At 45.0% G+C, this 12,848-nt stretch overlaps 1 protein-coding gene across 1 annotated transcript in view; it reads right to left on the bottom strand.

Annotated features, from left to right (window-relative positions):
- The window catches only part of GSK3A (glycogen synthase kinase 3 alpha), a 164,751-nt gene that overhangs the window by 131,549 nt on the left and 20,354 nt on the right, over window positions 1-12,848 (bottom strand). Inside the window, exon 2 of the mRNA XM_033914413.1 lies at window positions 6,654-6,841. Within this exon, the coding sequence (XP_033770304.1) occupies window positions 6,654-6,841 (188 nt within the window). The remainder of the gene's footprint in view (window positions 1-6,653; window positions 6,842-12,848) is intronic.

Below are 12,848 nucleotides of genomic sequence, written 5' to 3'. Positions count from 1 at the left end.
AGGCTATTCTTCTACATTGAGGAAGAGCCTGATAAAACTCCATGTAGCTAGATTGGAGCCGAGTTTAGGAGGTAAGTATGGAGAATGCCGCTGGAGGAGGTTGGAGTGGTTTGTTTGCAATGGTACTGAGACAGCATCAATAGGCTGTAGCGTTGAGGGAAGACGGATGCGCATCAACATTTAGCACGTTTCGATGCAGTGTAATGTAGCGCCAACAAGAGTTCTTAGACCCTGCTACAAATCAGAAAGCAGCTGAAGCTAAATGATGGCGCTTGTAATGAACTAGGCAGCAGAGGCTGATAACGTTTAAGAGCACTCATAGAATCTTTTTAGTTTTTATCTTGGGGACCAAGCAGTGGTGGTCAGGTGAAAGCCTGTCAAGGAGGAAAGTCCAGAAAGAGCACTTTAATAGAACTACTCTTGGTATATCAAACCATAATGAACCTTGTATAGGTAGATAGAATATCTTAAAAGATGTAAGCTGAATTTTGCTTTCTGCAGTTGAGGCTCATAGTGAAATTAATGCTGACAGTATGCTGAATTTGAAGAATTTTAAAGCAATTTAAATATTGCTGATAAATAAAACTAATAGTTTGGTTGGCACAGGAAATATATATTTTTTGAAGACTGGCTTTTATTGTATATTAAAGAGATTACCGCAGTTGAACTGAATTGACAAAAGTTGAAGAAACAAGGGCTCTAGAGCTACTGACCACTGCGGCGGTTAAAAAGTAACTGAAGAGTTTCGATTAGGTCAGTGTCTCACAAACTTTCCGGCCGGTGAAACACTAAAACCAGTGTCCCAGTCGGAAGTGCGACAACTTTGATGCGATATTACACGCATGCTTGATGTCATCGCGTCGACGGCCACACATGCGCAGAGGCCCATCTGGCCGCGACCTGCCAGTGGAGGGATCCAGGAGGTGCGGAAAGAGGAGGAGACGCCGGCCAGGAGGAGAGTCATCTGCGCCAGTTGACTTCCTACAGGACGTGCCTCTCACTGCGAGAGGCACATCCTGTAGGCAGCCGGTGTGGATGACTCTCCTCCTCGCCAGTGTGTCACGGCACTAGAAATCTCAGGAGGCAGACAGTTTGCCATACACTGTATTAGGTAGTATGAGGCAGGAACTAACCACCTCGCATGCTCAGAAGCCTGGTCTAAAAATCTTTGTAGCTTTGCGACAAGGGCTGATCAGTGCTGTCAGCTGTGATGTCATCTATATATGCGTCTGTTGTCATCCTGCTTGTCCATGGAAAACTGTTAACATACTCAAGGCCTAAACTAGTGCATCTTTGCTCTAGGTCTTATCTCTTTCTATGCATCCTAGTATTCTTCTGGTTCTGGTCACTTCTCGCCACATTGTTTTGCAATCCAAATGCAATCACCCCATGGTAACATTACTATCTCATTCTCACTCACATCTCTGCATCCCAAATATATGGCAGCTAACATTTAATGCAAAAAATCATATAGCATAATCTCAAGCTTTCATAGACCACCCTTCATTTTTCAAACTCCATCTAGACCAGTGATCTCAAACTCGTGGCCAGGAGCCACATGCAGCCCGCCAGGTACAATTTTGAGGCCCTCGGTATTATAAAGAATGATTCTTTATGGAAAACTTGTGCCTTAAGTGTCTGGCGGTCATGTTCTTGAACGTTGCCTGCCTCACTGCTGTAACCTCACGCAAGCACTTTACTGCATCTGTACGCGATTGTCCTCTCCACTCCACCTCACAATCATGTACAGATGAAGGAAAGCGCTTGTTACAGCTTGTACAGATGCAGGTTACAGCAGTGAGGCGGGCAATGTTCAAGAATGTAAGATAACTACTGGAGGCAGTGCAGCTTGTGCGAGTGTCTGGTGCTGGAGGAGGCGAGAGCTGAAGGCGGTTGCAGACGCAACCACCGGACACTTAAGGCACAAGTGTTCCATAAAGAATCATCCTCTATAATAAAAGCCTTATATTACATTAGTGATTCCTATTCCACCATACCTTGCGGTGCAAGGCGGATTACATTATTATAGTATTACACATGAGGTATTAGGTCTTTTGGAGATACATAAGAAGTAGTCTGGAAATTTACTAAGATGGTAAGGATCAGGGAGTATTGCAGGTGGTGCTTGGGTCAAGTCTGGTTGTGTTAGTTTAGTTTTATGTACTTTTTGAATAGTATGGTTTTTGTTTCTTTTTTGAAGGTTTTGAAGTCTGTGGTCATGATTAGTAGGTTAGAGAGTTGGTGGTCCAGTTTTGCAGCTCTAATAGCTAGGAGGTTGTCATACAGTTTCTTTCGTTTGACGTTTTTGGTTGTGGGTGCGTGAATGGTGTGTGGGTTCTCCTGTGTCTGGTTAAGGAGGATTGATTTAGTCAATTATTCCAGTATTCTGGTCTGTCTCCGTTTATGGCTTTAAATAGTAGGCAGTAGAATTTGAAGAGTACTCTCGCTTGAACTGGGAGCCAGTGTGTTTCGAGGTATGCCTCTGTGATATGGTTGTATTTCTTCAGCGAGTAGATAAGTCTTAGGGCTGTGTTTTGTATTGTTTGAAGTTGTTTTATTATGGTTGCTGGGCATGGGAGGTATAGAATGTCGCAGTAGTCTATTAGTCCTAGGACTAGGGATTGTACCATGAGTTGAAATTGTTTTCTGTCGAAGAATTTTCTAACTTGCCTTAGGTTTTTCATAACTGCAAATTATTTTTTTTTATTGTTTTGTTGATTTGTGGCTGCATGGTACAGCGTCTGTCTATCAGCACTCCCAGGAGTCTTAAAATGGGTTGAATGGGGTATGAGATAGAGTTTATGACTAGATTTGTTATGGTTTTGCTGTTTTCAAGTAGAATGAAGTTTGTTTTGTCAGGATTTAGTTTTAGTTTGTGCTCTTTCATCCATGTTGCTATTATTTCGAGTGTTCTGTGTATTGTGCCTGCCATGGAGGGTATTGGTTGGTCAAAAGGAAGAAGGATGGTTATGTCTTCTGCATAGCTGTAAGAGGTTAAGTCTAGTTTATCTAGGTGGGAACTGAGGGAGGCAATGTATAGGTTGAATAGCGTGGGAGACAGAGGTGATCCTTGGGGTACTCCACACGGGTTGGACCATGGTTCTGATTTTTCTTTGGTTGTTTTGATCTGTAGGTTCTGGATTGTAGGAATCCTTTCAACCATGAAAGTACCTTGCCAGTGATTCCTATAGAGTCTAGTATTTGTAGACGGATGTCATGGTCCACCAGGTCAAAAACTGCGGACAGATCCCATTGAATAATCAGCATTTTTTTTTGCCTGTGGAGAGGTGTTATCTAGTGGTGTCCATGAGAGAACCTAGGAGAGTCTCTGTGCTATAGTTGGTTCTGAATCCGGACTGTGTAGGGTGGAGTAAGTTGTGGTTTTCTAGGTATAAGGTTAAGGCTTTGACTACGAGGCCTTCCATTAGCTTGACATAGAGCGGTATTGAGGCTATGGGTCTGTAGTTGGACGGTTGGTCTGTTGCTCCTTTGGGGTCTTTTAGGATTGAGGTGATGATGATTTCGCTGAGGTCTTGTGGAAAAAGGCCGTCTAAGAGTAGAGTCTGGATCCATTGTAAAATCTGGATGCGAAATAGTGTACTGGCGGATTTCAATAGGCATGGGGGGCAATGGTTGAGGTCGCAGGCTGCATTTGTTATAGAGTTTGCTGAGGTCTGCCCATTGTATCGGTGAGAAGTAGGACCAGGTTCTGTCTGCTGCAACTGATTCTTTCTCTGTGTGGGATGTTGTGATCTCATGCAGGTGCGTGGGTGTTTCTTTGAAGGTGGACCTGATGTTTGCAATTTTGTTTTTGAAGAATGTCGCTAAGAGGGGGGCTGATGGTGGGGAGGTGTTATCATTGGTCAGGTAGGATTTGGTGTCTGTGAGATCTTTTAGTAATTGGAATAGTTTTTTGTGTCTTGGGATTTTTCTCCTATTTGCTTTGTGTAGTATGTCTTTCAGATTTTATTTGTATTTTTGGTTCAGTTTTCTCCATGCTGTTTTTGTGGAATCTTGATTGCTTTTTCTCCATTTCAGTTCTAGTTGTCTGCATTGTCTTTTGAGTAGGAGTAGTTCGTTGTCGAACCATGTCTGATTTTCTCTGGATTCTGGTTTTGTTTTGTTCAGGGGCTAGCTCATCTAGGGTTGATTTGTTTAGGTGGCTCCATTGTGAGATGAGATTTTGGGGGTCAAAGTCTTGAATTATGGCGTCTATTCTCGTCCAGAATTTGGTGGGGTCGATATGTTTGCGTGAAGTGTAAGTTATTTTTTGTGTGATTGGTTTACTTTTGTTTTTGGTCCAGTTGATGTTGAAGGAGTATGTATAGTGGTCTGACCAGAGGGAACGGTACCAGTTTCCATTTGATGTATGAATCTCTGGTTGTATGGGCTGTTGGGACATGTAGGCTGCAATGTCGAGTTGGTGACCTTTTTCATGTGTGGTTTGAGGGTCTAGCATCTTGTATGTTAAGGCTTCGAGGTATGATAGTAAGATTTCTACTTGTTTGGAGTTTTGGTTTTCAAGGTGGAGATTTAGGTCTCCTAGGATTAAATTGTAAGTTGTTATTAGTGAGTTTCAGTATTTAAAGTCTTCAAATTTTGGTTTTGCTGTGTTCCAGTTTCCTGGTGTTATGTAACAGAGTATGCAGGTTAGGGTTCCTTTGAGTGATGTGCCTGAGAGTTGACATGCTAGTAAATCCATGTAAGGGGTAGTTTTTTTTGTCTTGCATTTTTAGGTCTATGGTGCTTCTGGCTATGCTGGCAATTCCTCCTCTTCTTTTGTTTTCTCTGCAGACCACTGTTATCTTGTATCCTTTTGGGCATACTTCCGTTATTCTGCGCTGTTGAAACGGTGTGATCCATCCCACTGTGATTTCTACTTCTGTGCCGTGTTCCATTTGCGGCTTGTGGTGCGTTCGGCGGCTTGCAGCAGTGAGAGCAATGGCAGGAGGGTGTCCGAGGTGCTGCAAGGCGTCCAGCTGCTACTGCTGCACAGGGAAGTGGAGGGGGAGAGGGAAAAGGGGCTGCTTGGGGGGAGGGGTGTGCTGGGGGGCAGGCAGCAATCTTGGTTTGCTCGGGGGGGGGGGGGGGGAACAGAGAGAGATAGGCAGGGGGCCAGGGAGAGAGACAGACAGAAAGAAGTGGAGGGGAGAGGGAAAAGGGGCTGCTTTGGGGGGAGGGGTGTGCTGGGGGGCAGGCAGCAATCTTGGTTTGCTCGGGGGGGGGGGGGGGGGAACAGAGAGAGATAGGCAGGGGGCCAGGGAGAGAGACAGACAGAAAGAAGTGGAGGGGAGAGGGAAAAGGGGCTGCTTTGGGGGGAGGGGTGTGCTGGGGGGCAGGCAGCAATCTTGGTTTGCTCAGGGGGGAACAAAGAGAGATAGGCAGTGGGCCAGGGAGAGAGACAGACAGAAAGAAGTGGAGGGGAGAGGGAAAAGGGGATGCTTTGGGGGAGGGGTGTGCTGGGGGGCAGGCAGCAATCTTGATTTGCTTGGGGGGCCAGAAAGAGATAGGCAGGGGGCCAGGGAGAGAGACACAGACAGACAGACAAGGGACCAGAGAGAAAGAATGACAAACAACAGGGGGCCAGAGAGACAGACAGACAGAATTAAGACAGGCAGACAGGGGGCTAGAGGGACAGACAGAAAGACAGACAGACAGACAGGAAGCAGCCAAGGAGAGAGAGAGAGACAGAAAGAAAGATAGACAGCAGCTAAGGAGACAGAGACACATAAAGAAAGACAGACAGACAGACAGGAAGCAGCCAAGGAGAGAGAGAGAGACAGAAAGAAAGATAGACAGCAGCTAAGGAGACAGAGACACATAAAGAAAGACAGACAGACATCTATTCTAGCACCCGTTAATATAACGGGCTTAAAGACTAGTTCTTTATAATACCGAGGGCTTCAAAATAGTTGGTACAAAATCTTGTCTCTTGCAGTTGATACTTTGATAGTTTTTCACTTTCTGCATATTGCACTGCTTAATTGCTTCTGATAATTTCAGATTTCAGATAATCCACATTTTGGATTTGTAGGTACTTACCTCATGCAAAGTTGTCATTTCTTTAATAAGACATTAACTATTTTTTTCTGTGGCCCACCAAGTAGCTAAAAATCCAAAATGTGGCCCTGCAAAGGGTTTGAGTTTGAGACCACTGATCTAGACTGTTCATTCTGTTGCAGATCTCCATATGATCTGAAAGTCAAGCCTTTCCTACATCACACAAAAAGACCCAGAACTGATCTTGGAAAAAAGGTACTTTAAAAACACACCCCGTCCCTGAAGCAATCACCATTTGCCACTACTCCTGTTGCCTATGGCTGATAGTCCCGAAGCCCATAGAGATTTAAAGGGCTTTGGTGCTTTTGCTACACAGCACTCGCTAACGCTGTTTTGTAAAAGGGGCTGCTCAGTCTACCAATGAGCCTTTTGTGTGGAATACTGTTAAAAACATTATTTAAATGGAAGCAAAATACAAATAGGACTCTACACAATCAAATTCTTTGATATCTCATTCTATCAGTATTAAAAAATATATTTAAGTGCAGATGGTCTCTTTATTAGGTTAACAATATGTGCCATGATTTGGAACCAGCCAAGCAGCCCCCTATCACATGTCCATGCATACCCAATATATCTCTTGTAGACCTCACCTTGAAGCGCTTGTCCTGCAGCACTTTTTTAATAGCAACCAGCTCCCCAGAGTCCACCAGCCGGGCCTGGTATACCACTCCAAATGAGCCATTTCCAATCACCTTGATATCTGTGTAAGATACCTCCTGTGGGCGGTCAGGACCCTGTCCTGGTGTCGCTACCACTGTGGACACCTTACCGCTGTCTCCTGTTGGGATGAGAAGTCAACACATTAAAAAGCTCATCAAGGCAGGTTCATCATTAATGCAGGTTCAAGAAGCATTAAAAAAACCTTGCTATTTGATCAGTTTTGAACAGCTTAGGCACCAACCACGTGATTATAGTTATTTTATATATAGATTTGGATAGGCAGGTCAGTTCAAAATTATTATATTACTAAACTTGATTATTACCAGAGTGGGCTGTCAATCATCTCCCCAATGCCTTAAGTATACCCTGACTAAACATTTGAAACATGTATTGTGGCACTGCCCCCCAATAAGATCTTTCTGGGGATCTATCATTTGTAATTTAAATATTTTGGGACAAAAACATTAAATATCAGTCCTGAGGTGTTAAGGAGGGAATGAAGTCTGGAGGTGCTGGGAAAAGGAAAGAGGTTGTTGGTCCAGAAAGTTAGAGTGATAGTGCTAGAATGTATTCTCAGGGCATGGACACAAGTGATTTTGCCTCCCTACTGGGAATGTTAGAAATGGTTTCATGCCATGTGTCTAATGGAACTTCGAGAGGCCTTTACAGTGTAGGAAAACATTTCTGAACATTTGGGAATATTACATGCAGTCATCACCACCAAGAACATGAAGTCAAGTTTTGAAAGTTCTGGGAAGTTTACCCAGGAAACTCTAAAGATTAGGTTCTTACCTCGATAAAGTACAGTTACTTACCTGTAACAGGTGTTATCCAGGGGCAGCAGGCAGATATTCACATAGATGGGCGACATCATCCACAGAGCCCCAGTACGGACAGAGCAAAAGTGTATTGTTATTTTAACTTCCTTTAGAAGTCTTGAGACTGCCTGTACCATGCATGCGTGAGTGCCTTCCTGCCCGACATCAGCTCGCGGGACCATCAGTTCAATAAAAAAGCTAAGAACTCAATTAGAAGGGGTGGGAGCTTTGTGAGAATATCTGCCTGCTTTCCCTGGATAACACCCATCACAGGTAAGTAACTGTGCTTTATCCCAGGATAAGCAGACAGCGTATTCTCACAGTTGGAGGAAGTTGGCACTTAAACAGAGATTAAATTTTGTAGAACTGCTTTGCTGAACCGACTATCCTGTCTGGAATGAATCTACAGACAGTAATGGGATGTGAAAGTATGTATTGAGCACCAGATGGCTGCTTTAGAAATGTCCTCAATAGGAGTGGAATGGAGAAAAGCAACTGAGGCTGCCGTTGCTCTAACTGTGTGCTGTGACTCGACATTCCAGCGGTAGCCCAGCTCAAGCATAGCAGAAGGAGATACAGTCCAGTTACCAAGAGAAATTGTTCTCTTGGAAACTGGAGTTCCCAACCTGTTAAGATCAGATGAGAGGAATAGCTGAGTAGAGGCTCTATGAGGCTTCGTTCAATCTAGGTAGCAAGCTAAGCACATTTACAGTCCAACTTGTGGAATGCAGCTTCACCAGGATGGGAATGTGGTCTTGGAAAGACAGACAGAACTACATATTGGTTGAGATGGAATTCCAAAATTATCTTTGGTAGGAATTTGGAATGAATATGAAGGACAACTCTGTCATGATAGAATGTGGTTTAAGGAAAAATTATGTCCTTACCTGAAAATTTTCTTTCCTTTAGTCACAGCAGATGAATCCAGAGACTAGTGGGATTACATCCCATCAACCAGAAGGTGGAGATAGAGAGCACCGAGTTCTCCTCAACTATGCCATTCAGTATAGGTCATCTCAGAGCATCTGAATAAACTCAGTAAACTCCTTTCCCACACGTATGATAAATGAAGAAAAACAAAACTCAAAAACTGAAAAAGCAACCACCGGAGAAAAATATGCCCGAAACGCGCTCAAGAGTGACAAAAGATGAAACAGGGTGGGGCTCTGGATTCATCTGCTTTGACTAAAGGAAAGAAAATTATCAGGTAAGGACATAATTTTTCCTTCCTTGTCATCAACAGCAGATGAATCCAGACTAGTGGAATGTAGCAAAGCAGTCCTAACATAGGGAGGGAAATAAACCCCACTCTACAGTCCCAACTTACTGACGGCCATGTCCTAAGTAGACCCACACACAGACTACCACTGTGGACACCTAGAGAACAACAACCAAGATATTGTGAAATCCTCCACTTCCAATTGATGCTCTGCAGCATCCATCTAAGGAGATACAAATTCACAAAGTGGATGTATCCCCGATTAGACAGAGGCTAACCCTCAGAACACCTGAGAGCAGGAGCAATCAGTGCCTGAGAGCAATATGCGGCGGAAACCACAGCTGCAGTGGCCCCCCACAAACAGAATGACTGCAGAGCCCCAGATCATCGTGAATCAAATGAGGCAAAGAAAAAACTGTTGCTGAATGAATTTGCTATGTCCAGCAATGCTCCTAGTCCATGGCAAAGCACTGACATTACAGGAAAAGGCAAAACAGCATCACATACCCCCTCCCCTATGCAAGGTTGCAGGGTCTTGAGCATCTAAACACAAAGCGCTGGCTCACCACCTAAAGAAGAGCCCTTTCAATGCCAACCGAACCCTCAAAAGAGGCGAACTTACAGAGTGCTACAAGAGAGACAAGGTCAAATCTAGTCTCCCTTCTCCACCAGCTGAGTCCTCTCAAAGGACGAAGAACTAGATTCCAGAAATTCCTAAGAAAGCTGGTGGAACAGGAACCTTATCCTAATCAGTAACCCATTGTTCATCTCCTGAAGCACCTAAGGAAGGGAGCACTGGAAATCTTGAAGGAGCCATCCAGATGCCTAAGACACACACACACTGAATCATGTGTAGCAATATAAGGGAGAGAAAAAAATGCCAAGGTGCCGTGGCCAGAGCCAGAAAAATGTCTAAAAACTCACCTGGCTGAAGAGACAGTCTAAGTGGGCACTCCTGCAGATGCCTGATACCCTACATGGTCAGGAAAACTGAGGGCAAAAGAACCCCCCCAAACCAGCCAGTTGAACCCCTTACAGCTGACCTGAAATACAGGGCAAGGCCACCCAAGCCCATGAAACCCAAACGGTGCATCCAATGCATCCCCTGCCTTTGGGTCAGGACCCATAGTGTAGCAAAATGGCAGAGGAAAATCAGGAACTGGAGAGGGCTCCCTGCCCCTAAAAAGCCGCAACTGGGTGATATGTCCAAGCACCCAAACTCCAAAACCCTTGCTGAGGTGAAAGGGAGCTATTCCTGCTAAAGAGCCGTACAGCTGAGATAATCAAAGCCCCTTGGGCCTCTGCCTCCCTCCCAACTATTTACAAATAACACCCATTATAGAACTGGACTGCAAACAACCGTACCAGAAGGGAAAGCAGAGAACAAAGGAGTGAACCCCAGGGAACAACGATACACCCTAGTTCCCCTCCCTCCCCCCCCCCCCCCGATTCAGGGATTAGGGCTGAAACCACAGGGTGGGATCTGAATAAAAGGAAGAACCTATGTTAGGGTAAGTCCTCGGACCTGCATCCCCAGCCCCATGGAGAAAAGTCCCATGAGGAGCCAGATCCAAAGCCAAAGGATGTAAAATTCTTAGGTGTCAAGGGCTGGTCTCAGAAATGAAGGATAATCAAGACTCCTGCTTCCCATGCTCAAAAGGACATCACTCAACTTAAGGCACTGGTGTCAATGACTGAAACCCACAGACATAGCTACATGACAGCAGCACAGCAAACCCACAGCAGCCAGGAAGCTACTTTATAACACAACATCAATAGAATGTCTTGGTCCAGATCCTTGAGGTAAAATAAATCTTATTTTTTAAAAGCTGCTCTGTCAGTGCGCGCCCACAGCCACAGTTCCTGAGAGTAGCCAGAGATAGACACCCAGACTGGAAAAGAAAACTGAGAAACCATGGACGTTTAAAAACCAACCAAGCTGGTAAAAAGGATACTTACAAAAGACATGGCAAAGGTAGTATGAGAGCCTCGGGTAGGAGCCACGACCTCTGCTTCCATACGTTGGTAGTTATACCAACTCTCCTGAGAGTTTGGGTTTTTTTTAAATTTGGGAAAGGAGAAAGTCCATACTGTCCGATAAGGGTATGGGCCTGCGATGAACAGGTACATCCATCCCAGAGGGTGAGGTAGGGAGATGGGGGGCCCAGGTGTAACCTCCAAAGCTGGCAGCATTCTGCCAGACACCCCTCCTTCTAAATAGCCAGGCCTGGCTTAAAATCCACCTGAATCCAGGAACACATCCATCAGCCTGCTGGAGATAGAGCATACTGAATGGCCAGGAGGCTGTGCATCCAATATAGCTCTCTATCTCCACCTACTGGTTAAAGAATATAATCCCACCAGTCTCTGGATTCATCTGCTGTTGATGACAAGAAAAGTGAATCTGAAACCAGTACTTGACGCTCACTAACTCATTAAGTTGAAGTGATGCAAATTAGGAAGACTATTTTCCATATAAGATATTTGAGGGATGAAGATGCCAGTGGGTCAAATGGTGGCTTCATGAGAGTGGAAAGTATAACATTGAGGTCCCAAGCTTGACTGGGTGTTTAGCGTGTAACAGTCCTTTCACAAATCTGGAAACCAGTGGGTGTGTAGCCAGGGATTTATTGTGAAAAGGAATGTGAAAAGCACTGATGGCACTGAGGTGCAAGCTCACCGAAGTGGTCTTTAGACCAGAGTTTGATAGATGTAAGAAGTAGTTCAATACTGATGACAGGGGACACGTATCTGGAAATAAAGAGTGCTGATTACACCATAGGGTGAAGCGGGTCCACTTGAATTAGTAACAGTGCTGTATGGACGGTTTCCTGGAAGCATCAATAATAGCTGATACTGTGAGAAACAAGATGGTGATGGTATGGTAGCACAGTGTTCTTCAACCACCGGGTCCATGGACCAGTGCCGGTCCACAGAAATTTCCTGCTGATCCACAGGGCCAGCACATGGCATCAGGCCCAAAATAGTGTTCTTCAACCGCCGGTCCACGGTGCAATCGAGCCAGCTCCCTCTTCCTAACTGATTCAGTGCACAAAGCCACGGGCAGTGGCTCCTATGGGCATCATGCGCCTAAACCGGAAGCCTTCTCTCTGACATTGCAACGTCAGAGGGAAGGCTTCCAGATGAGGCACGGGAACGTGCAAGGTGCAATTAGTACTATTATGGGGGCGGTGTCCTGGGGTGGAGATTGGGTAGAGATGGGCGGGGTCTGGCCCATAACTTAGCCCAGTGTTCTTCAACCGCCGGTCCACAGACCAATGCCGGACCACAGAATAATTCTTTTATTTCTGCCGGTCCATAGGTGTAAAAAGGTTGAAAAACACTGTGGTAGCAGACAGAGGGAGCGCTTTGCCGTTACTTTTAAGTTTCCTTATAGAACTTTCATTCTTACCGGCAGTTTGCTGATCTTTATCCTGCCTGAGAATCTATTATGCCACATACTAAACATAAGGGCTTTCTCCGGGTGGACCCTCCACTTCCTGACAAGCCACGATGAAACGCTTCTTGGCCAGCTCTCTGTCAGTTTCAGGAGTGGTGACCCCGACATTTGCACCGGAGGGAGCAGCCTCCGGAGCTTTGGGATTTGAAATATCTCTTTCCCCTCCAGCTGTCCGATCGCCACCTTGCCCAGCGGAGGGAGACGCAGAGAACGTGCATGCCGATGACCAGAAGTGCCAGACGCGCTCATGCAGTGGGGAGCCTCTCGAGGACCAAGATGATGAGACATCAAGCAAGCGAGGAACCTAGGCTATCGGCTCCTCAAAGGTAACACTAGACAATATTTGGATGATACTCCAAAAATTGGAAACTGAAGTCTCAACTATCTGAGTAAATTGGACAATCTGTCAGCATCAGTACAAAATATAAAGGTAGAAACAAATGCGAAGTTTGTACAGATTGATAAAGAAATTGCCCCGCTGTAGAGTATTTCTGGTAATTTTGCTAGGGAAAAATAATTCTTCAGTGAAAAATGGAACAAATTGAGAACTTCAATAGAAGACTCAATTTAAGAATATTACATTTTCCTAAAGCAGTTGCAATGACACCCTTAGATATGTTTAAAAAGT

The sequence above is a fragment of the Geotrypetes seraphini genome, chromosome 11 (assembly GCF_902459505.1).
Source record: "Geotrypetes seraphini chromosome 11, aGeoSer1.1, whole genome shotgun sequence".
Lineage (NCBI taxonomy): Eukaryota > Metazoa > Chordata > Amphibia > Gymnophiona > Dermophiidae > Geotrypetes > Geotrypetes seraphini.
This window is presented reverse-complemented; position numbering and strand designations above follow the sequence as displayed.